Raw genomic sequence first — 24,962 nt, forward strand, 5'->3', positions numbered from 1 at the left:
CCTAGTAAATTGGCAAGTACTATGTCCACATCCTTTATTAAAATATGGATTCATCTGACAAGTAAACATAACCAAACTGTAACATGCTCATCTGGGGTCTGTCTGAAAACCTAGTGAGCTGCCTTGCTGCCTGCTGCTTACCTAGGCAGCTGCCTAACTAGAGAGGATCCTAATAAGACATCAGACTCATTTAGACAGGCAGATTATTTAGACAGCGCTACTTAGACAGCGATTACTGTTATTACGTCACCGCAGTTTTTGCTTACTAAGCTAACACAGTTAGCCTCAGGCCATTCAAACCAATGGGCTGAGGCGAAACAACCCGCTAGCATGCCAGCTAACATCGCCCTCTGTGTTAAATTGTCACAGACAAGACCGAATTTGCAAATGAATGACGCTCGTCCACCTTTATACAAATTTAAGAATTTATTTACATTTGAAAAGAACTGAGTTAGTTGTGCTGCATTCGTCCGTCGTTTTTTGTAAGGAAAATGCTGGGATTGCCTTCACAGCTGAGGAAGCATTGGATGCTCCCTTGTCATTCAGTCCGATTATCGCTTTAAAATAAGGCACCTTAGTAGGCAGCATTTTAAGGTGTCTATGAATTCTGACTGCCTTCTTTTCAGGAGAGAGTATAGGAGATATAAAATGCAGTCTATGTAGGGAACTCACTAGGTTTTCAGACAGACCCTTTGTTTATGTGTCAGTATTGATATTTGCACTCAAAAGGCAAAAAATAATATCATAATATTTTCATCTTTTTTTTTGGCTGGTTCGTAATTCATCATTGGCATTCACTGAAGTCAGTTGCTTGTTTTGGCAGTGGCTGTGTGTGTATGTAGTAGGAAAGCCTTTTTGGGACTTTTTGGGAGCAGGGTTTTTCCATGACTTGGATGTGGGTAAGCTAAACAGTGGGGTGGGGTGATGCTCATGCATTGCTGTCACTGGCTTGTTTTGGGTTTCCTTTCTTTTCTCTTTATCTGAGAACTTGGTCGTCACAGGTTCTATGAGCAGCTTGCATTATTTTCCGTTTGCACTTTCCGTTTTACTTTTGTTCTTTGTTATTTTGGCCACCGCTTTCATTTTCCGTTAACACCTATTTGTTTGTGGCTAAGTCACAGGTTGTTCTACCTTGGTTAGGCATTGTGCAGATTGAGTTCAGTTTCTGTTGGTGTGGTGCTACACCTGGCTCCTCAGCAATGAGGCACGACCCACTTTATTACATAATTGCTATTTTTAACCATCAGTCTATATTCTTTTCATTTTTATTTATGCATTTTCACCTTTTTTCTCCCAATTTTAGCGTAGTCAATTAATCCGCTGCTGGGGATCCCGATTGTGTCCGAGAAGGGCATATTTGCCTGCCCCATGCCCCCTCCAACACGTGCGCAGTCCCTCAACCCCTTGTTATTCGCTCATACTTCGGTGGATTCCCACAAGCAGAATATCCAGCTGCAACACCTGGGCACGCTTCAGTATAACTAATTTGAGCTATTTTGTAGGTTTATGGAGGTTTTCCGAACATAAAAACATACAGCAACTTAAATAACTAATTGTAATGTTGTATAGCATGGTTAATCATTCCTTGATAGTGACTATGGTTGAATAGAGCTGGTTTCTAATATCTTCCCTTATATAGAGAGTTTAGGGTTAAAAACCTACACTGTAGACATAGGCTAAGCAGAAACATCTTCGATGGTCAGATCCAAGAATGACCAATAAAAGTTCTGCCGGGAATTAAAAGCTGCTGACATGCACCACAGTCAAGCAAGCTTTACATTGTTATAACCTTAGGGGCTGCTCTTTCTGCTCAGAAAAAGGTTTCGTTGTTGCTTTTTTTTTGCTGTTTTTTATGCTTGCAGTTAGGGTTGGGCGGTATTGCCGATTTTCATACCGTCATACCGTCTTCAGAAAATACCGCGGTATACGGTATTACCGCGGGAGGGGGTGCTGGGGGAGTTGGACAAACTTTACAGTGTAATCACAGTATTCAAAGGTTTTATTTCAAAAAATTAAACAATCAGAACGTCAAACATTGCTTATCCTATCTGATCTATAATAAATATTTTACGCATAAGTGTGAATGCGTCTCTTTATATATATTTTTTTATTTCTGCGCAGTTCTTATCGGCTGTAATCCACCCATTCAGCTTGGCATCAATAGAAGGAATCAGTCAGTCATAATAAGAGCTGTTTATTGTCGAATTTAAATCCGAAAACACTTTTAATATCGCGGAGAGCGAGCGAGACACACACACAGAGAGAGAGAAAGAGCCGTAACCGAGCTACAGAGAGAACATACAGAAAACAAGCACAAATAACTAAGAAATACATTTTTTGTCTTAAAGTCTCAGTTTTCAAGGTAAACCTGAAGCAGAAATTTGGCGCTTCACATTTTTTAAAATACCATCACCATTTTTAATTACCGTCAACATCTTTAAATACCGCGGTATACCGTAATACCGTCATACCGCCCAACCCTACTTGCAGTAGACCATCCCTATTTATATGGGCACAGAAAAATCACTACCTGTAGATAATTATGTTTACAAGGAATGATGAGGCTGTGGAACTTTCTGCTACTCAAGAAGACCTTTTTATAGAACTTTCTACTAGTCCAAATAGAAAATATCTGGGTTTATTTATGTATAGTTGGAAGGGGGTGACTTTAATTACGTAAATGTGTATGTAATCTTTTAACTTTTTACAACTTGAAATCCTGCTACAGTAATATGTGACATTTAACGTAGTATGTAAATACGACTGTAATATTGATTTGTATGCTCATCATATGCATGTTTTAAACCCACCCACTCTCTTTAAAACACACACACACACACACAAAATTAAGCTGAAAGCAAATATACATTTTGCACTTGCATGTCAGTTTGATCTGGCAGAGATACAAGAATGATGTGCCCAGTACTCCCACACACATCCATATACACATGCGTAAACCCCCCCCCCCCCGGCCCCGAACACACTCTAACTGTACTATTTTTACATAGAAATTGATCCAAACTTCTCAGAAGATGACACAAACTTACTGGAGCTGGAGCCATTTTAAACAGTTTAGCGAAAAGAAAATACTTTTTTTTGTAGCTACACATGCCCCCACACCCTTTCCTGTTTGGGTGTTACTCAGTTCACCCCTGCTCTTGATTTCGCCATTGTTCTTCTTTTTCAATTCATGACTGCAACCTTCAAACTGTAAAAAAGATCACTGACCTGTAATCAAGCTTGTTCCGGTCTACATCAGGTATAGATTGCAGTGTGTAAAATCTAGACATCAGGGTCCGTAAAAAGATGAGACATTACTACCAGAGACTTGCTTATTATATCTGCTGTAATTTATATTTAAAGGCACCTTGCTTCCAAACTGTTGTAATTGGCTCTGTGATTGCTGTGAGCTTTGTAATCTGCTGAATATTTCCACACAGTCTCTGCAATAAAGTGGACCCCTGTCTGTTCAAGGTATTGTGCATACATGGGAAGCCCATACAAATTAGCTGCAAGTGATACGATCTAAATGATTAGCTTAGTTTATTAGCTAAAGGGTTTTATATAGATTATAGATGTTGGATAGTGGTAAAACACACTAGCACACCAGAGCTGACATCTCAAACTCGTTGCTTTAAATCTCAGCTCTGGTACCAGCAAGCTGGGTGCTACACAAACAATGATTGGCACGTTCGCAGGGGATTCCTCATAACTGATACACTTACGACCTCTCCTGGCTGATTGATGGTGCTGCACAGAGACGGGGGATAATGGGATCAGGGTCAGGCTCTCCATGCACAGATCTGATCCACATATGAACTCGCCTCGTGCAGGTGAAAGGATGCAGCGTGTCGGAGGGGGCGTGTGTTTGTCACAGCTCTCCTCAGTCAGGAGTGGAGGTCAACATCAGTGGAGAGTAAGTGTAATGCAGTCAGGTCATTGTATATGACTAGATTGGGAGGAAAATAGGGGTGATTTTCCATAATGAAAAAGCTGTAAACAAAATGCATACCTGAAAGTCTGTGCTTGATGTGTGGCATTTCCTCCAGGGCAGTGATAGTTCAGTGATTAAGGTACAGACATAGTAATCAGAAGTTTGCTGGTTTAATCCCTACCACTGCCTTGTTTGGGCGCTTGCTTTCATTTTTTTAGGTCACAATTGTAAGTTTCTTTGAATAACAGCATATGCTAAATGAGACAAATGTCCAGCACAGAGTTTCTGAGTGTGCTAAATCGGGAGGAAAATTGGGAGAAAATGCATTAAAAAAAATCCTCTATGTCCTCTATGCAATCTTTCAGCTGGAGTTCTCCAGGGTTCTGTACTTAGTCCTCTTCTTTTTCCATATACACCTCCTTTCTTACCGTTTCTATTCTGATGCTACGTAACTCATTCTGTAATTTCCACGATTAATTACGCTAACCCAATACCACTGGGATCCACTGTTCAGATCCTCAGAGGTGCCAACGGCCAGTCAGGCGTTTACATACAGACATGATTGACCATGGGTGTGGTCGAAAACCTAGTGAGCTGCCTTGCTGTCTTACTGCCTACATAGGCAGCTGCCTAAATAGAGAGGATTCTAATAAGTCAATGACTTATAAGTCAGGTTATTCGAACGTGCTACTTAGACAGCGATTCCATCAGGTTTCGCATTTAGCATTTAGCATCTTGCCATTCAAACCAATGGGATGGGGTGGCACAGCGCGCTTCGTGTACCGAAAACGGTTAGATTCGCTGACAAGCCCGAACTTGCAAATAAAAACACTCGTGCAAGTATATACAAGTTAAAAATCAATAATAATTTTATTTACGTTTGAAAGTAACTCCATTCGTTTCTCCGCCCCCTCAGCCATGTTTTTTTAATTTTTCTGTGAAAGAAGAGCTGCCGCACTGAATGCTGGGATTGCCTTGATCACTAAGGACACTTCCGATGCTCACTCGTTCTTGAGTCAAAATAACATTGAAATTTGAAGATGCCTAACTAGACAGCTTATTAAGGCATCTAGGATTTCGAACAGCCTCATTCTCGGGAGCGCACATAGGATGACGTAAAATGCGTCTATGTAGAGAGATCACTAGCTTTTCGAACACACCCTATGTCTGAGGAAAGTGGAAGGTTGAGGTCTGGTGATAGATTGGTTAGTTGTTTCTTTGTAGCCCATTTACAGATGCATCCTCACTGTAATACTGTTAATGCATCAAAATAGTCTGAGGCCTTGAATCAGTGTACAGTGAATTCTGACACTTCGGCTCTTATCCTCTTCTCAGTAATGTAATGCCAAATAACACACTGGAAAAGTGCATGCTGCCGCTCAGGTGGCGCAGTGGTAAAAACACACGCTGAGGCTGAGCGGCCACATGAACAACGATTGGCCTGTTGTTCAGATAGGGGCGGGATTAGGCTGGATGAGGACTCTCTCTCAGACTAGTGCGATTACGACCTCTGCGGGCTGGTTGGTGGCGCCTGCACGGAGATGGGAAAGCAGTGCGGTAGAGGGTGTGGCTCTCCGTACACAGCGCTGTACTGCACTGCACTGCACTCGTCAAGTGTAGGTGATAAGATGTTCGATTGCTGTGCACGTGTCGGAGGGGGCGTGGAGCAGCCTCGTCCTCCCCAATCAGGAGCAGGGACCAGCATTAGTGAGAGGATGATTGACGGGCAGAAATTGGATGCGCTAAAGTGGGAGAAAAGAGGGGAGGGAGTGCATGCTAATTGGGGTTTAGATGTGGTGTGGTGCAGGTAAAAGGAACCTGTGAAAGGTCTGCGATCTATGTACTATAAAAAAAAGGCGGTGTTTTAGGGGGAGGTCGGGGAAAGCCCACCAGGAACTTCAGTCTCTTTCCTGCCCAATCAGACTCAAAACAGGAAGTACAACTGCCCTCAAACAATGGGCCTAACAAACACTGCACACTGTAGAGGCCGTTATAGAAGAAACAATCCAGAAACGAGTAGCACTTAAAAAATACGAATCTGAAGTTCGGCTTATATCAAACTCATGGATAATAAGCAAGACAAAGAAAAAGAAAGGGAAAGGCAAAAGACCGGTACTGTATGTCGTCGATTTCTGTTCACATTTTGTCGTCGTGTTTTAGAGAGGAACTGAGTTATTAAGAGGATGTGCTAGCTTTATGCTATACATGGTCATTGTGGATAGCATTGTGTGGTATTAGAGGAAACAAAACACTGTTAGAAAGACTGACTGCGCTTTAAAATGAAGCTGAATAGTTGCTGGAAAAGCAGTTTCTGTGCTTGGACATGATGAGAAGTACAGACTGATGAAGTAATGCTTCCTCTCTTGTTTTCCAGCCTGTAATGTCACCATCCACAACCGCTGCAGAGATACCCTACCCAACTGTGCCAAAATGAAACAGAGGGTAAGAGAAGTCACATAATGAAATCAATTGCATACAATCATATATTTATATAGCTATGGGGAATGAATCAGTATGTAAAGCTTAAGAGAATTTTAGACTTTCTGGTCTGACTTCGATGTTAAATTGTATCAGCCTACAAATGATGCCAGTGAAACAAATAAATATTACCTTAATTAAGCCAAAACTGACATTAAGGGACAAAATTGCACTTAACATCTACAGTATGGGGTGAAACATCCTAATCCTGGTGTTCATGAAATCAGTTTTGACTCATTTCACCAGTATATAAAGGAACATTATGATCTTACGATCTCAATTAAAAATAAACCTAATTAGAAAATAATTTCTGTACCACAAGGTGCACCTTATTTATTTATTCTAGAACTGTTGGCTGTCATACAGCCATGCAAAACAATACTTGAACCTAATGATTTACACCAGATTTTGTTTATACCTTGATGGATTTAACACTTATTACTTAGTACATGTTAGTTAGCAAAGGTGGCACGGTAGCTTGGTGGGTAGCACTGTTGCCTCACAGCAAGAAGGTCCTGAATATGGGCACCCAGGTGGCGCAGCGGAATATTCTGCTAGCACACCAGCGCCGAGATTCTGAACTCTTTGGTTCGAAACTGTGCGTTGCCACTGGTCGGCTGGGCGCCAACTGGCGGTCATAAATTGGTCAGCGTATAGGGCGGGACGAGTGGATCTTCATACGCTGTGTAAGGACGCTGATTGGCGGAAGAAACGCCTGTGCAGAATGCAGGGGCGAGAAGAGGAGGGCTGTGCACGTGTCGGAAGAGGCGTGGGCAGTGACATGCTCTCCTCGGGTGCAATCGGGTATCCCTCAGCAGCGCTAAATCAGGAGGTAAAATGCATTTAAAAAGTCCTGTAATTCCCAGGTGGGCCAGTCCAGGTCCTTTATGTGCGGAGGTTGCATGTTCTCTCTCTGTGTCTGTGTGGGTTTGCTCCGGGAGCTCCGGTTTCCTCACACAATCCAAAGACTGAGGTGTGAGGTGAATTGCATGTGAGGTGAATTGGAGATACAAAAATTGTCCATGACTGTGTTTGACATTAAAACACGAACTGGTGAATCTTGTATAATCAGTAACTACCTGTCTTGTCATAGATGTAACCAAAGTGTTAAAAATCCTGATAAATTAATTATGAATGTATTTTGTTTATAAATGTATCGAGATTAAAAGAAAGAAAGATTGGTACTTTTATCTTTTCTCACGTCTTAAATTTGAGATTCGAGTTTCACATTGAAATATGAAAACATCAGGTGCTTTTTCACAGTAAAAGTGAAAGTGCTGAATCTTATTGCTGCTTTTTATCCATGCTGTCATGACTTCTTAAGACTGACCTCTCTAAAACAGTAAAGAATCGCCCATCTGCGACTTATGCACTTGCAATCTGGGTCTCACTATTTGGTCTTTATGAAACTTTGTTAGTTCCCCTATCTTAATTTAAACTCCAGCTGTCGGAGCACTTTCGCAGATTTATACATGCTGTTATTTGGCAATCAGCCTTATAGAACTTACCAGCAGCTGTGGAAGCCAAGCCTGTTTTATACTATATGTAGCGTATTTATTCTGCTCCCTTTTCCTATATTGTGATGAATAATGACATTTATACAAACCTTTTTGATGGAAGAGTTTTGTAAAATGCACTAAAAACAAGAATATGTGGTTTGTTAATGTCCAAAGTACAAAAACAGGATTTCTTATGCTCTTTTACTGGCCAACACAACTCTATTTCGTAAATATAGACAAATTTGAATGCCTTTAACATATTTAAAAAATTGAGACAGAAGCATGTTTACCACAGTTTGATCACCTTCCCTATTAATTACACTTTTTACTTGCTTGGGAATTGAGGATACAGATTTTGGTCGGTGGTCGTTTTGCTCATTTTTGCTTGATACAAGATTTCAGCTGCTCAACAGTCTGTGGTCTGATTCTTCTCTTCATGATGCACATAAATTCTCAATAGATGACAGATGTGGTCTGCAGGGAGGCCAAACAAGCACGTACACTCTATGCCTAATCACGTCTTTGTAACAATACAGAATGACGTCTGTCATCATCTTACTGAAATAACCATGGTACCAGGATATCATGACAGATGTTGGGATTTGCGCCTTTCACTGATAACAGTCTAAATTGTGCTTTGTTTCTATTTTGTTTATGCATTATCTCCCAATTTAGCGTAATCAATTTGTCTTCCGCTGCTGGGGGATCCCTGATTGCAGTCGAGGTGGGTATGTTGCTGCTCACGCCTCCTCCAACCCCTATGCAGCCTTCAGCTGAACCCTTTTTCACCCATACATTCTGCACGGGCGCCTCTCTATCTGCTTACACAGCGTTTGAAAACCCACCCACATAGTCCGGTAATCCCCCCTAGCAGAAACGTGTCTGCTGCAGGCAATTATGGCCGCTAGATGGCGCCTAGCCGACCAGTGGCAACGCCGAGTTTTGAACCGAGGAGTTCAGAATCTCGATTCTGGTGTGCTAGCGGGATATATCCCACTGCGCCACCTGGGCACCTGAATTGTCCTTTTTGTCCTTGGCACAGAGAACTTGACATCCATTTGTCCTAAAACCAAGGTAAAATGTGAACTCATCTGACCACAGCACATTTCCTTTGTCTTAGATGACCTCAGGCTCAGAGAAGTCGTAGAAGCAGAAAAGTACTTATTTAGCAGCGGTAGACTGTGTTAAGTGACAATGTTAAGTACTTCTGATCCCATGTGCCAGTATTTATTACAGTAGCATGACGGTTTCTCATGCAATACCCTCTGAATGGGTTCGATTCATTGGGCGAAAGTCAGGACACTTTAGACAGGTTGCCCGTCCATCACAGGACACACACAAAAAGCTCCAACATGCAAATTCCACACAGAAAGGTTCGACAGTGCTACCCTTTGCACCACCATGCCGCCCCTTTTTATACTTTGCCAGTTAAATAAAGATTCAAGATTATTTTAAAATCCCGGATTCTTGTTTTTATGGCATTTTACAAAAAGTCCCGACTTTTCTGAAGACCGGGTTTGTAATAGGTTTCTATATTTTGCCCCTGCTTATGTAACGCAGCTGTAACATTACTGAATTTCCACAGCAACAGAAGCTGGCACTGATGCGGAACAGCTCGGCCTACGGAGGAACAGTGACACTGAGGACTAAGAGTAAGTCCGCCAGAAATAAACAGTAAAGCAGTGTTTCAGTGCTGTTTTAAACTCCAGTTTCTCATTATTTCCAGATTTAGGGACCTTTTCATTACTTATTTTTAGTCTTTTTCCATTCAGAAAGGACAGTTTTGAACATTTGGTGCCAGGATGCTAGGGCTGCACTTTTTCCGCTGGGCCAGTTTATGTACCTTAGATACCTGTTGAAGTTTAGTACCAATATGACCAAATGGTACAATTTAAAGTAAAGTCATTTGTCAACCTGATGAAATGTATGTTTATTAAAAAATAACCAACTTACAGTAATACACACACCAGTAAGAAAGGAAATTAAAACCATTTACAGATATTTAATCGAGGTAGAATGTGGCTAAATAGCCACTAACATAAGAGGGGGCAACACCAAAAGATAGATAGAGAGAGAGAGACAAGATAATACATAAAAGGCACAAAGATGTCTGCAACCAACAGTGGCTAAAGTGGATTAAAAAGTGATAGTGCAGAAATTAACTAGATGTCTTGACAGGCTACTTTGCCAGTCTGCAACAAGACCGGCTCTAGGAAGACAGGGAACTGTCCTAACCTGCTGGTTCCAGCAATATGTGAACAGGACCACAACCACGCCAATTTATTGTTTGAGGTTTTATGGGCGAATTCAAAATTTGGTGCAGTTTGCTCCTCCAGGGCATCTCTTTTGTGAGACCAAACAAGCTGCAACTCTGTAGCAAGTTCCATAAGATAACTGGACCAGATTGAGCGATCTGCCATCACAGAGAATTGTAATTGTGATGTATAGAAAGCCTTCCATCTAAAGTGAATTAACACTTAGGAGGCACAGATGGCTGTCAGTTAAGAGAGACAGACAGATCACATTCAGCTGAGCTCTCTAAACTAGGCAGCTTAGAGAAATAGAAGCCACAGGTGATTGGCAACTGGAAAAACTGATAAATCAACATGCTTCTGTGCCTCCGTGCCCCTAACTGCCAGCCAAATTAGGCCACTTTGAGGGATGGAAAGAAATATTGAAATATTTCCAAACATTTTGATTCACATGAAGTGAATGGATAAATAATCTGATCATGTGTTTAAATCCAATCTTTGCGGAACCCTAGTGGTGAGAAGGAAGTATAAACCATGTCATTAGCACTGTTTATTCCTCTATTTTACTTATTCATGTTTCTCATTGTATCTCATTATATAGTACATTAGTATTTTCTTATTCTGTTTTTCCTTTTTCCTCTATATATGCTTTTTTGCTCTCCTATCTGTTTCCATGTAGCACATTTAAAGGAACGGCCAAGCTCAGCTATCTACCCCTCTGACAGCCTTCGCCAGTCACTGCTTGGCTCCAGGCGTGGCCGCTCCTCCCTCCTGCTGTCCAAAAGTGTATCCACCAATAACATTGCAGGGTGAGTTCCTCCACCCAGCTGCCTATCATCTCTAAGCCATACAGAGAATGCTGTGACTTACTCCTTTTCATTTTGCTAAATAAAATCTGTTTCAGTGGTTTAAAATACTTAATCTTTTCAGATTTTTGTGCAGCACATTGTTTTTAAATGTGACATGGGTTCATTTGTAGTTTATGTTCCAGTAACGTTCTCACTGCGTAGTATTTATGTAGCATTTGTGAATCAAAGTGCATTTGTGGATGTTTATAGGGTTTTGTGGATCATTTACATTTTCATGCTTTTTGTGTGCCATGATTTAAAAAAAAACCACTTAATAGGTACATGTTGTTATTTTTGTCTCTTGCTTGCACTCATTTATTATTTTTGTTTTTGGTTGTTGGGTGCATGCATATGTGGGGGTGCATGTGTGTGTGTGTGTGGGTGCATTTTGTGTGTTTGCATGCATGTGGTGTGTGTGTGTGTGTGTGTGCATATGTATAGGACTCTGAGTGATGACTCTCCCCTGGGGCTGCGCAGGATCTTGTCTCAATCCACAGACTCCCTAAACTTCAGAAGCAGAACCATGTCTATGGAATCACTCAATGATGAGGGTATATGAACACACACACACACATACACAGTTTAGGTTGGTAAAGAATTTTGGTACCCATGAATAGGTATATGTAAACAACTACATTATCATTATTGATAGCAGCACTGAATTCGAACCACAAATCTCAGGGTGAATGGGCTAATGTGATTTACCCCTGTGCCACCTGAGTGCCCAGGTTCCACAGCTAGAGAACCTTTATATGGACCTTCATATGGACCTATACTTACCCTTATATAGACCTATACTTACCCTTATATAGACCTTTATATAGACCTATACTTACCCTTACATAGACCTTTATATAGACCTATACATACCTTTATATAGACCTGTTCTTACCCTTATATAGACCTTTATATAGACCTATACTTACCCTTATATAGACCTTTATATAGACCTATACTTACCCTTACATAGACCTTTATATAGACCTATACATACCTTTATATAGACCTGTTCTTACCCTTATTTGGACGCTCATTTTCAGTTTAACTTGTCTGGTTTTATTTGCTCAAATCAAATTTATCTGATTTTGTAATTATTAAACGAAGGTCTCTCCAACACTAAATGTGTGAAGGAATTACTATTCCCACTTTTGCAAGTTCTACTTTGCTTCATAATAGTTAAATGACTCAGAACTGTATCTGATCGAGGCATTACAACGATCCCAAAAGAAGCTGTCTTATTTAATCCCAACACTGATTCAGGATCTTCTAATAATTCCTACGGTCGTTCAATTTTTGCCTTTAGGTTTAATGGTTCTAATTTTAGTGCTTTTATTTTATATCAGTCAGTTGCTTCTGAATAGACCCCCTTTAACATTATATAGGTGAGATATACTTTGCCTCAATGCTGGAGGAGCTAGAGATTGAAGGACGGGACTTTGAGGCAGACTCCTGGAGCATGGTTGTGGACTCCGCTTACCTACAGACCCACCGAAAAGACGTGATCAAGAGACAGGACGTCATCTATGGTAAGTAGAAAAGAAGTAAACAGAGGGAGTGGTGGTAATGCCAGCTAATAGTCTATAAAGCTACATCACATTGTTTTCACTGTTTTATTATAATTGATAACCAATAAAACGAAGTAAGAAAAGTACATATTAGTAAACAAAATTTTGAAAAAGGGCTGGACAACACTAGGAACCTATGTTCAGTACATGTCTTAGGTTCCCATCTGTATGGAGCTTGGATTGTTTTCCTTATGTCCACATGTTTTTTGTAATATAAGACAGAACTAAAGGTATTTTGTCAGCAGATGTTTATTTAGTAAAACTTTTTTATTGTGTTTGGTAGGGGTGGGTTTATAAAATCGCTTTTTCGATTCGAATCGATCTTTATTTGAACGATCCGATATCGATTCATATAAACGCGAGATCGATCTTTTAAATACGCCCCTTTTTACGGTGTACACGGAAATCTGTTACCCCCTTTAATTTCGCGTGACCAGCCAGTGTTTTTTCATGCAACGAGATCTGACCTGCACATCAGTTCAGCATGGCAGAAGCTCAAGTTATGACCACTACACAACTTCTTGCACTGATTTTCGCTCGGCGACGGGTCGGTGCTGGATTCGGGAGGAACTCGATGTTCGCTCTGCGATCAAAACTCGGCTCTCGATCGATGTGAGAAACAGCGAGGGGAAACACAGGGGAGAGGTTGTAAACAGGTGGTACAGGGGCGTAATATAGGTTCTATCAGAATACATCAGCACATGCGAGTTTTACAGTATTTCTGACCTGATCGTTCTCTACAAAACAAAATATTTATTAACCTCCAACTCACTGCAGAACGAGCCATGCTGCTCGTGTTGCCAAATCCACTCAGATTCATTTATTTCATCAGCGCACAAACTTTGATCTCTCGCTACTTGTTGATGTGCATGTTTGGACGTGGTATCATTAAACCTTTCATCACTTCTCACGTGTGTTTTCGTGACAAAACGTAGTTTTGGAGACCAGAGAAGCTCGCCTGTGATTCCCCCTGGTGATAGATGGTGTAGTGTAAAACCCCCCATCGCCGATCAGTCGTGTAGTGTGAACATTACAGCGAGTGTCGTGTAGTGTAAACTTGGCATAAGCTCTTCAACAGCCAGGTGTATGTTTACATTACATTTACAATCTTGTAGCGTGTCAGACATATAAAATAATAATAAAAAATGAATGTTAATGAAACCTGTTAATGTAACTCAAATATGCCTAAATGTGTTGAATCGAAATTGAATCGAAAATCTAATCGAAAATCGAAGATCGAATCGAATCGGGACCTCGTGAATCGGAATCGAATCGATCGTGGCGATACCCAGCCCTAGTGTTTGGTGTCTATATAAAAACACTGGCCGCTCAGGTGGCGCAGCGGTAAAAAGAAACGCGCTGCAACCAGGGCTGGATTCTGAGAAGCGTCGTATCGAATCCAGCCTTGCTTTACCGGTTCGAGGCTGAGTGGCTATATGGGCAACGATTGGCCGGTTGCTCATGTGGGGGGTGGGACAAAGAACCGGATGTGGGTCTCTCTCTGTCAGAATGCGATTGCGTTCTCTGTCGGCTGATTGGAGGCGCTTACACAGAGATGGGAGGGGGTGCCCTTAGGGTGTGTCTCTCCGCATGCAACGCTAGGTGGCGCCAAACTCGTCAATGTGTGGGTGGCAAAGATGCATCTGGCTGCTGCTCGTGTTTCGGCGGGGATACGGGTTAGCTTCAGTCACCTCCGTCAGGGCAGGGTTCGGCATAGACAGAGAGGAAGCACGATGCTAATTGAACAATTGGATGCGCTAAAAAGGGGAGAAAAAGGGGTAAAAAAAAAAATAATAAAAAAATAAAAAAAACACTGAACAGGGTGGCAATCCATTGCAGAGCAACACAAACCCACCCATTTATTTACTCCAGTATGGATCACGAAAATGCATATTAAGCTATTTTTATTTTTACAGTGCATTTCCGGGTGGATAAAGAATCAAGCATATTAAATAAAAAGAAAAGAAAAGTTGAACAGCTTTCAGTGTGTTTAATGTAATAATGTGTCTGTTATAAATGCAGAACTGATCCAGACTGAGCTGCATCATGTGCGCACGCTGCGCATCATGGATGGCGTTTTTCGACGTGGAATGCTGGACGAGGTGCAGCTGGAGCCGGGGGTCGTTCACGCACTTTTCCCCTGCCTTGAGAAGCTGCTCTTGATACACACTCGCTTCCTCACACAGCTGCTCAACCGCCGTCAGCACTGTCTGCAGCCCAACAGCACCTACAACTTCACCATCAGCCGCATCAGCGATCTCCTCCTGCAGCAGGTAACTGTGTGTGTGAGTGTGTGTGTGTGTTTAGAGTTTCTACACATATTAACACTTTCTCATCACAATTTGCTGCTCTGATTTTATGTAAGTAAGGAGGGACCAGACTCAGACCATTGTCTTTCCTACAACTTACTTCACTGTTGGTACTAAAATTAGGATATGATCACTCACATTAACAGGTGCTTTTATCCAAAGCAACTTACAATTGTGACAGTATACAGTGCAAGCAATTGGGGGTTAAGGGCCTTCCTCTGGGGCCCAACAGTCGCAACCACAGTTTAAGTATTGCTTATATGTAATTTGTAAAGTGAACAGAAATTTGAAGATCCACAATTTTATTAGCACATTTAGTCCTTTGAGTAAGTAGTAAGTATAAATAGTAAACACTTTTTGATGATCAAGTAGCGAAGTAACTCTAGATCATTTTATTTTGGACACATGATTGAGTGTACAACACTGTCTTATTAGCTTTCTCGAGCTTAATATACATTTGCTCATGGGCGTGCGTCATCTATTTAACTGCATGCATGTATTCATATTAGCTCTCGTTTTCAGTTTCTGTAGAATTTATCAGATGTACAAGGTAATTCTGTCTTGCCCTGTGCATAGGAAAACTGATCGCTACATCTCTGTTATAGTTCTCAGGTCAATCTGCAGACGAGATGAAGAAAACCTATGCTGAATTTTGCAGTTCTCACTTAAAAGCTGTTAAGCTGTACAAAGAGCTGCTGGCCAGAGACAAGAGACTGCAGTACTTTATACGGGTAAGGGAAACAGTGTTTGAACAACCCTATTTACATTTTGGGTTTAGTTGAACATTACTGAATTGTTGTTGCACTTACCATTTATCAACAAAAACTGGATATACGTATACTACATTATTGGCTATGTCAAGAGGAGGGCGTGAAGATGATTGGCAAGACCCCGCAGTGGAATGGGGTCTTGACTGTGGTGTGTTGCTGAATTGAGTCCAGTGATTTTAGGAAAAGTAGACCAACTGTGACCCTGACCAGAATAAAACAGTGGTAAACATGACCTTTCATTACCTAATCTGTTCATGTAGACAAGTCCTGGTGATCAGCTACAGAAAACATTCCTGCTTCTACACCAGGTTCAGGAACTCATTAAATAAACAGGCTCAGAGGGCCAGATTTTATTTTATCAGTGACCATTAATAAATGATCAGTGTTTTCAATAAAGACCTAACATGAACTCTGCTAAAGTATCGCTAATCCCAATTGGTTCACAATTTTGTTTCTTCTTGCAACTGAACATTAAAGTATTAACAGATAATGCAGCAATGACATAGAGCACAGATCATGTTTGAGGAATCTGACATTTATAGCTGTAGTTGCTTTTAAATAGAGACAGTTTTTCTTTGCAAAACATCTCAAAAATGTTTTAGAAAGAAATCAAGAAACGACAGCTAGAAAAAGGGAGTGTTGTGTTAGAATGAAATACAGATGAGATAGAATTTAAGGAGTGTGTGGGTAATTAGGTGAGTTGGTGTGTGTATATGTGTGTTTATATAACACAGTAATGCTAGTCGGACAGGAGGGATAGAGACGTGTGTAGGTATGTGTTAGTGCAGTGGGAGGACAGTGATGAACAGCTGGATAGAAGTAGGAGGTATGTGCACTAACAGCCTTGCTGCCTGCATGATGTCAGAGCTGGATGATTCATCAGAATGTTTAGGTGTTTTATTTTTCTGTGATTCAGGTTCTTGTATTACTTTTTCTATTGCTAGCTGGCTTTGAGCAAAAAAGCTTTACCGACGTTAGCCGGAAAGCTTGCAGGCCATTAATAGGAAACAAATGTTATGTTGAATACAGTGCAGCAGAAGTAATGGCACTGAATACAATACTGCAGTGCTAGCTAACAAGACAGGACACATAAACATGGAGTTCTTTTCTTTCTCTTTCTGTCAGAGGGTAAGTCGAGGACCTCTGTTACGGCGACACGGTTTTCTGGAGTGCATTTTGCTGGTCACTCAGCGCATCACGAAATATCCCGTACTGGTGCAGCGTATCCTCGACAACACAAAGGGTAAGCCATCGCTATGGTAACAGACATCAAACTAATTTCACTAAGTAAGAATACATTTGTACAAACTTATTTAAGATGCTCTGGTGGTGCAGCAGTTTACCCCACCAGCCCTTATCGGCCTAGCATGATGATCAGCAGACACAGTTGGCCTTTGCAATCTTTGAGGAAGGAAAAGCCAGATAGTGATTCACCTTCTTGCTTCGACAGCAGTCTGGCAGAGCTCCAGTATAAGCAAATGAAAGGGTGAAGATTGTAATGTGTTTATGAAGACCATGCAAGACCATCGTGCAGTAGGCAGAAGATATTAATAACCAGTAGAACTGAGGGCTATTGAGGCAGTATTGGGAAATGCTTTCTCAGAACACCAAAATGTCAAAAAGTGTGTGAACACCTGACCATAGGCTTTCAAAAACATCAGCCTTCCCTCTTCCTGTTCAGTTTGCGTACACAGTTTGGCTTTATGTGGGAACCCAACACTGCCAAAGTGATAAGAAGCGACCAAAGAATGGACATGTGTCGGAGGGGGTGTGTAGTGATCTTGATAAGATCAGGGGTTGTGCAAGCGGCAGCAGATTCACAGTCAGAAACTGGAAATGACTTAATTGGAAGATAAAAGGGAAAAATTCAGAAAGTTTATTGGTTCATGTATTGGTATCATGGTGCTAGGTGTTATACGTGGGACCCAGTGATATGTGCCTATTACCAGAAGGTAACAGCTGAAAGGTGAGATTTAGTTGTGCTCAGTTATGCTCTGTATTTTGAATTCAAGCCTTAGTAGAATGGTTTGGGCTCTAGGGTCAGGGTACCTGTATATATGCTAGTAATTAGTCATATTAATTACTAAATTACTAAATAAAGAAGTACCTCCCACCCAAATTCTTCTCCATAAGGGCTGTCACTTAATCTGCTGTTGCATATTTAATTATGACATGCTCTTATATGGTCTCATACAAAAGCTAACTCATTTAACAAACCCATTGCAGTGACTGTTTATTAAGTCTGCACACCGGATTAAATTTAAGTAAAATTATATCATAAACACCTTCGATAATGTTTAGGGTGACCGTATCATGGTGATTCCATTTCAAATGTGCTTGACTTTCTTGCATCTCTGTATTGATTCACATAGACAGTCCAGAGGAGGAGGCAGAGCTGGCACAGGCTCTTCAGCTGCTGCGGGATTTGCTGTGCAGCGTGGACCAGCAAGTCCTGGAGTTGGAACGGACACAGCGGCTGCAGGAGATCCGCTCCAGACTGGATCCACGCTCTCAGGCCAAACTGCACTCGGATGCCGTGTTTAGACCCGCAGAGTTACTGCGCAGACAGCTCATCCACGAGGGTACACTGCTGTGGAAAACCCCCAGCAACAGACTCAAGGGTAGGCAGAAGCACAGACATAAGTGTATATACACAGGCGTGGACTAAATAGCTGAAACACCACATGAAAAACTAGCTTGACTTCAAAGCAAGGTTTAAACATTTAAAGATAGCTTCATTACAATCATTTAATGAGAAAACAAGATAGAGGGCACTCAAGTGGCTCAAACGTTCAAGTTTGAATTCTAGGAGTGTCCAACAGGCAGAATCGGGTGCAATTGCTCCCTCTGCTGTTTGGTCGAGGCACCTGCACTAGTGATGGCAGTTTGTGGAGTCCTTGCTCAGTTTAGTTCCACTTACACGATATAGCCCTCCCTATGAAACTCCACCACCAGCTGCGCAGGTCTAAGGGGCACATGTCAGTTTCGACTCTCCTCAACCAGCACAAGTGGCAGAGCAGGCAGCCAGGAATTGGCACAAATAGTGGAATTGGCTGCAATCATATTGAAAGAGAGAAAATATGGGCATTTTAACAAAACAACAACCCCAAACTGGAATACAATATATGACCAAATGTATGCTAAACTCCCTCCTATTTGTTTATTTCAGGGATTTCAGTCACACCCATTCCTAACATGTTTGCAAAATCAGTTATACTATAAATCACAAAAAATGATGTGCTTCCTGGCAACAGTTGAGATGTCCAGTCTGACTTTTTACTGGTGTAACAAAGCGAGGTATATAAAGACATGATTTGAAAACATGAAAACTCCAATGATCAATTCTACCAGTCACCTATGGAATTAATTCAAATGTTGATTGTAAGGCAGGCCTCCCCGTCCAGTGTTAGACCCTAACCTCGCGTAAGCAGTGCATTTAGGATTGTAAAATGTACCAAAGGACTCAGTTCTGTTTGCTTTGCTGTTTCTATCTTGTAGATGTTCAAGTTCTGCTCATGACTGACATAGTAGTGTTCCTGCAGGAGAAAGATCAGAGATACATCTTTGCCAGTCTGGTGAGTCAGCCTGTTGACTCATGTAATACCAAACGTGTACACAGAAGAAGCTTTCATTTCTTTTCACATTTAAAATAGGTGCACACACAGTCATCTTCAACTTTGTTCGCACTTGTGATGTAACAGGCCCATCTGCTACAGTTACAGAATGATGTCCTTCTGCCTTGCCAAATATGGCCGGTAGAATGGGCATAAAGGTGCAGATGATTGACGTTGGTTACTTTTAATTGACGGTCACTGGTGCCTCGTTTAGTGTTAGTTTGCTCCAGGTGGAATTTTTGCAGGTGCAGGGCTACACCTGGTGCCTCAGTGGTGAGGCATGATCTGGTAAAATTGAAAATTTAAAATCTTGGAAGCTGCGTTTTTTAACAAAACCACATTTTGCAGTTTCTGTCACTGCAAATATCTTCAAATGAAAAATTTTATTCAGAATTTTCCACTCAGATTCAGATTGAACCAGGGAGTCTATTAAAATCACTGATTCAGGTCTCTTACATTTGTTTTTGTACATCTCTTTGTAGGATAAACCTGCAGTACTCTCACTACACAATCTCCTGGTGAGGGACAAAGCCAATCAGGACAGAGGGTTGTTCCTCATCAGCAGGGAGTGCAGCCCACCAGAGATGTACGAGCTACACGCAGCTTCCAAAGAGGACCGAAACACCTGGAAACGGCACATTGAGCAAGCTGTCAGCAGGTACACACACAGATACACATACATACATACACCAGGCATAACATAATGAGCACTGACAGGTGAAGTGAATAACACTGATTATCTTCATCACGGCACCTGTTAGTAGGTGAGATATATTAGGCAGCAAGTGAACATTTTATCCTCAAAGTTGATGCGTTAAAAGCAGGAAAAATGTGTAAGCGTGAAGATTTGAGTGAATTTGACAAGGACCAGATTGTGAGGGCTAGACGACTGGGTCAGAGCATCTCCAAAACTGCACTTCTTGTGGGGTGTTCCCGGTGTGCAGTGGTCAGTATCTATCAAAAGTGGTCCAAGAAAGGAACAGTGGTAAACCGGCAACAAGGCTCATTGATGAACGTGGGGAGCAAAGGCTGGCCCGTGTGGTCTGATCCAACAGACGAGCTACTGTAGCTCATATTGCTGAAGAAGTTAATGCTGGTTCTGATAGAAAGGTGTCAGACTTCACGCCTCGACGGGTCAGGGCTGTTTTGGCAGCAAAAAGGGGACCAACACAATATTAGTAAGGTGGTCATAATGTTATGCCTGATCGGTGTACATGGACACAATTCATGTTTCATGGTCAGGGTCACAAAGGGTCCAGCAAACACAATACTAGGAATTATTATTAAGAACAAGCATTTATTCAGACTGTTAATTGGCATTATATATGTAAAATATATCTTTAGTTGAATCTGATTATTTTTATGCTAAGAAATTGTTAACATTTATAATCACTACATAACTAAGCAATAAAGGAAAGCTTGTGGTCAGTATGTTTTGTTACTATGGTCCATGAAATTGTGTAAAATCATTTCAAACAAATCATTTTCAATAATCTCAACACATATACACATCTAAAACATATAACAAGCTTACTAAAAACCTGATGTTTTTTTTTAGATGTCCCTCCAAAGAAGAATTTCCACTAATCGAGACAGAAGATAAGGCGCTGATGCGGAGACTGAAATGTGCGTACAACACACTTCACACTTAAATTCAAAGAATGAATGTTATAGTGATACTTTTTTATTTCGTTTTCATCAACCACTTCCTCCTGGTGAGGGTGTGTTGGGTTCTGTTTCACTGTACATTTCTGTATGTTACAGCTACACTTTATACACTGCTTCATTGCTTTATATCTTTCTGACCTCTCTCATAGCTGATATCCAGCAGAAGGACAGGGAGGTGCTTGAACTGCTGCAGGAGCGTGTCACACTTTTCACTGATCTTACTGAGGTTATGGGAGGCCAAGAAGTTGCACTGCCACAAAACTCCAGGAACCTGTTCAGAGCAGACACACCACATGCCCCAAGAGGGGAACAGCTGCTTACTCAGGCTATTACTGAAGGTAATGTTAAATAAAGAACTCACAGTACAAAATATTTTAACCTTTTATTTTAAAGGAAGCTAATGAAATTGCTCTTAAAGTGCGTATTATTAAGATGACCTCATGTATTAATAAGATCTATTTTGATTTCATTCTAGTTGACAGACTGACCGAGCTGTTACTGGGATCCAGTTTGGAAATCTCTTCATCCTGTAGTTCCAACGGCCACCACAATCACACAGGGGCGCTAGTGATAAGTGAGTATGATCCATGTTCCATAACAACCTGGAAATTTCACTTCACATTGGTAAAAATGTTAATAAATATAATATATAATATAATATAATCAAATAGCCACGTTACGGTTAATCTTACTCAGATCAGATGATTATTTTTTATTTTTCTCTTTTGATTTAATAAGAACATTAACTGAAGCTCTTGGTTGAGATGTTATGATTTTATACATTGCGCTGATACCACGTAGCAGCATTCTTGATTCCAGACTAACTAAGTTTCTCAGCACATAATCTGGTATCACTTTAGGATTGTGCTGTCAGTATGGGTGGAATGATACTGGTATAGTCAGGTTTAATTAGAGGATTCATATTTTAAAATGAAAGCTTTTATTCAAGGTATTGTCTACAGTTCATTTATTTAAATAAATGTACTGTCCAAATATTTTCTTCCTCAGATGGACAGGAGGTGATAGTCAATGGTTTACGGGATACCACAGCCTCTCAGGTAAAAGACAGACATGTTTAAAGCAATAAATAATGTGTATTATATCATTTATTAGCACCAATGGCTGTCCCAATTTTTCCCCTGGTTTTTATTTTGGTTATTGTGGCAAGTCCAGTTCCAGCTTATCCCACCCCCTTCAAACTGGGCTAGCATAATAGACCGGTGCTCCAATCCACATCATTAAAATAAACTAAACTAAATAACTAATTATTACACAGCAATTAGTGTGGTAACTATTTTATACACTATTTAAGCCATGGTTTGTGATATCTGTGAGGAAACTTTTCCAGAGATGTAGGGAAAAAATAAACTCCACCCACACATACCAGTAACACTCATCTGTGCAGTTTCTGATGGACGTCTGTGCAAACTCGTCCATAAATGCAGAGGATGTTTCCTGTCATTACTGAGTTCTGTTCTGTTCTGTTCTGTAATAAGGATAATTACTCATTATTCACGACTGTGGGACACTCACAAGTTTCCATGACAACCTGAATCCAGTAAAACCTATCACGATTCTGTAGAAGCATTTGCTGCCAAACTTTCTCTACAAAAATCATTTGCAAACACTCACTTGTATCCTGTATCTGTTAAACTTGTAGCCTTTAACTCATAAATGAAAGCCTTTTTTTACAACTTGCCACAAATATAGTGCCCTGAATGAAGAATCTATTCCTGATCTATCCTGATTCTAAGTCCTTTCAAGGCTAAAAATATAAAGAAAAATGGTCTTCTGGGAAAATTCATCTTACCTGTTTAGTACTTGGTTAAGCCCTTTTTAGCAGTTTAATAGTGAGTAGCCTTTTGAATTAGTCTCTTTGTGTACTGTGTTAACTACTTGTTTTCCATTATTCCTGACTGAATTTTCAGTCTATGCATTTAAAAAGACTTAATGTCAACATATGGGGAGACTTTGTGGTGCTTTTTTCCTTTTTAGTTTTATTTTTTTCCTTTGTAATATAATAGTTTACAGTACTTATATTAACAAGTGCTTTTCTAGTTTAACAATGTTCAAAAAAACAAAAACATCTGACCTAGGCTTTATTTATTATTTTTTCTTTTATATGATGGACTAAACCAAGATTGGTGTCGTTAAATTGGTCTTGTATACTTTCGTAGCTCTCAGCTTTTCTATTATTTGATGCACACTTCTTTTATTATTCCAATTATGCATTTTAGCCCTTATCTTCCAATTAAAAGTTGTATCCCTACCCTGACCGAGGAGGGCTGTGTTTAACACATGCCCACACTTGTGTAGTAGCCAAGCACAAGGCAGGTTCACATAGGGATTGGCATGACATATGGAGAGTCATGCACTGATCTCCATTATTCCCTGTCTCTGTGTGGTATCCAAACAGATCTCAGCACTGGTCGGCTAGCATGTTAAACCGCTGCGCTTTGATTTCTTTTTTATTGGAACTGTATATAGTCTTTGTAATATCTTACAATGAGGTGAAGTGTTTTTATTGTGATGTATAACAAACAGAAGATCCCAAAACCTTTGGGGGATTAACTCTAAGTGTATTTATTTCTAATTATTCAATTATTTCCCAATTTAAAGTTATAATCTCCTACTCTGAGGGCTGTACCGAACACACACCCACACCTGTGTAGTACCCAACCACTTCTTTTTACCTTCTCAAGGCAGGTTCACATAGGGATCGGCATGACATATGGAGAGTCACGCACTGATCTCCGTTATTCCCTGTGTCTGTGCAGGCGCCTCCGAGAGCTTGAGATCTCAGCATTGGTGGTGGGATAGCATGTTAGACCGCTGCACCACCCAAACCCACAGATTTTCTTTTTTATTGATTCTGTATATAGTATTTGCAATATCTTACAAAGAGAGTAACAAACAGAAGATCCCCAAACTTCAGAGACGATGAAATATAAAAATGGTTTTGGGGGGCGGGGTGGGGCTTAATACTTTTAAAGGCACTGAGTCCTTATTAATTAATATTCGAATTTATGTCAACTAATATATTCCATTGAACTGTTCACAGGATGGGAATGGAAATCAGATGGAAGACAGGATGTCAAGTGAGGTACAGAAATCATTTTTAACAGCTGAAGCATCATCTTCAGTTTTTTCCAAAGGCAGTATGACCTCAATCATTTGTCTGTTTTTTGCTTACTCTGCATTGCATGGCCAAAAGAATGTTGACATTGCTCAGCACAGAGCCCTGACCTCTCATTAAATACATTTGGGATGAACTGAAATAAAATACTGAATGCGAGCCAGGTCTCACAATACTAGTCTCACAAAATGTTTTTTTTCTTTTAACTAACTAGGCAGAAATTCCCACAGACACACTTCATAACTGCGTGGAAAGCCTGCGTTTTTTGTCAACATACTTGTGGCTACATAGTGTACAAGTGCACAACACTAGAAAATAACATCCACTAAGGGTGAAGAAATTGCTAATGTAATTTTTCTGCAAAATGTAGTGCACAGTATTAAGAAAGTAAAAGATCACATATTAAATGTCATTACTTTTTGTAGATGACACATTTTATGTTGAATTACCCCCACCCCAATAGTGTGTAATAGAACCAGGGTGTTCAAACTTTCTTGAAAGACTATATGTGCACTGGAAGTTTATTAAATAACAAAAACATGTTACATGCATTTAAAGTAAATGCAATTCACTGACAAACAGGTGATTTTGAAGATGCATGTGTTATAAAATGAATTATTCTGTGATAATAAATGCATACATACATACATAAGATAACATCAGAAAACTGTTTTAAATAAGTGCACACATACTCCTTACCTGTGCATGTATGGACTTTGTGTTTGTTTTAGGAGGTGTCTCAGCGGCTGGTGAACCTCAGTGCTCAGCTCCATTCTCTGCAGGTCAGATTTAGGCCCACAACATCCGAGTCATATCCAGTTCATCCATTACGATCCACTAAAATTGACTGTCCTGCATTTTTATTGGCTAAACTGTACACCTTTGCTAT

At 40.6% G+C, this 24,962-nt stretch overlaps 1 protein-coding gene and 1 long non-coding RNA gene across 3 annotated transcripts in view; one reads left to right on the top strand and one right to left on the bottom strand.

The window, feature by feature from the left end:
• Nucleotides 1-24,962, top strand: part of arhgef1a (Rho guanine nucleotide exchange factor (GEF) 1a) — a 79,290-nt gene that overhangs the window by 50,964 nt on the left and 3,364 nt on the right. For both annotated transcript variants that reach the window (XM_063010666.1, XM_063010658.1), the window contains 17 exons: nt 6,309-6,376; nt 9,497-9,563; nt 10,843-10,972; nt 11,453-11,562; nt 12,394-12,537; nt 14,599-14,849; nt 15,491-15,616; nt 16,781-16,898; nt 18,028-18,276; nt 19,154-19,230; nt 19,752-19,927; nt 20,828-20,895; nt 21,087-21,275; nt 21,413-21,511; nt 21,946-21,995; nt 23,999-24,040; nt 24,805-24,855. In XM_063010666.1, coding sequence (XP_062866736.1) covers nt 6,309-6,376; nt 9,497-9,563; nt 10,843-10,972; nt 11,453-11,562; nt 12,394-12,537; nt 14,599-14,849; nt 15,491-15,616; nt 16,781-16,898; nt 18,028-18,276; nt 19,154-19,230; nt 19,752-19,927; nt 20,828-20,895; nt 21,087-21,275; nt 21,413-21,511; nt 21,946-21,995; nt 23,999-24,040; nt 24,805-24,855 — 2,015 coding nt within the window. The remainder of the gene's footprint in view (nt 1-6,308; nt 6,377-9,496; nt 9,564-10,842; nt 10,973-11,452; nt 11,563-12,393; nt 12,538-14,598; nt 14,850-15,490; nt 15,617-16,780; nt 16,899-18,027; nt 18,277-19,153; nt 19,231-19,751; nt 19,928-20,827; nt 20,896-21,086; nt 21,276-21,412; nt 21,512-21,945; nt 21,996-23,998; nt 24,041-24,804; nt 24,856-24,962) is intronic.
• LOC134329417 (uncharacterized) lies at nt 21,026-24,941 on the bottom strand. The gene is made up of 4 exons (XR_010014870.1): nt 24,773-24,941; nt 22,322-22,423; nt 21,426-21,539; nt 21,026-21,208 (listed from the first exon to the last, which is right to left on the bottom strand). It is a non-coding gene; the product is annotated as an uncharacterized LOC134329417 (long non-coding RNA).

The sequence above is a fragment of the Trichomycterus rosablanca genome, chromosome 2 (genome assembly GCF_030014385.1).
Source record: "Trichomycterus rosablanca isolate fTriRos1 chromosome 2, fTriRos1.hap1, whole genome shotgun sequence".
NCBI classification, from domain to species: Eukaryota; Metazoa; Chordata; class Actinopteri; order Siluriformes; family Trichomycteridae; genus Trichomycterus; species Trichomycterus rosablanca.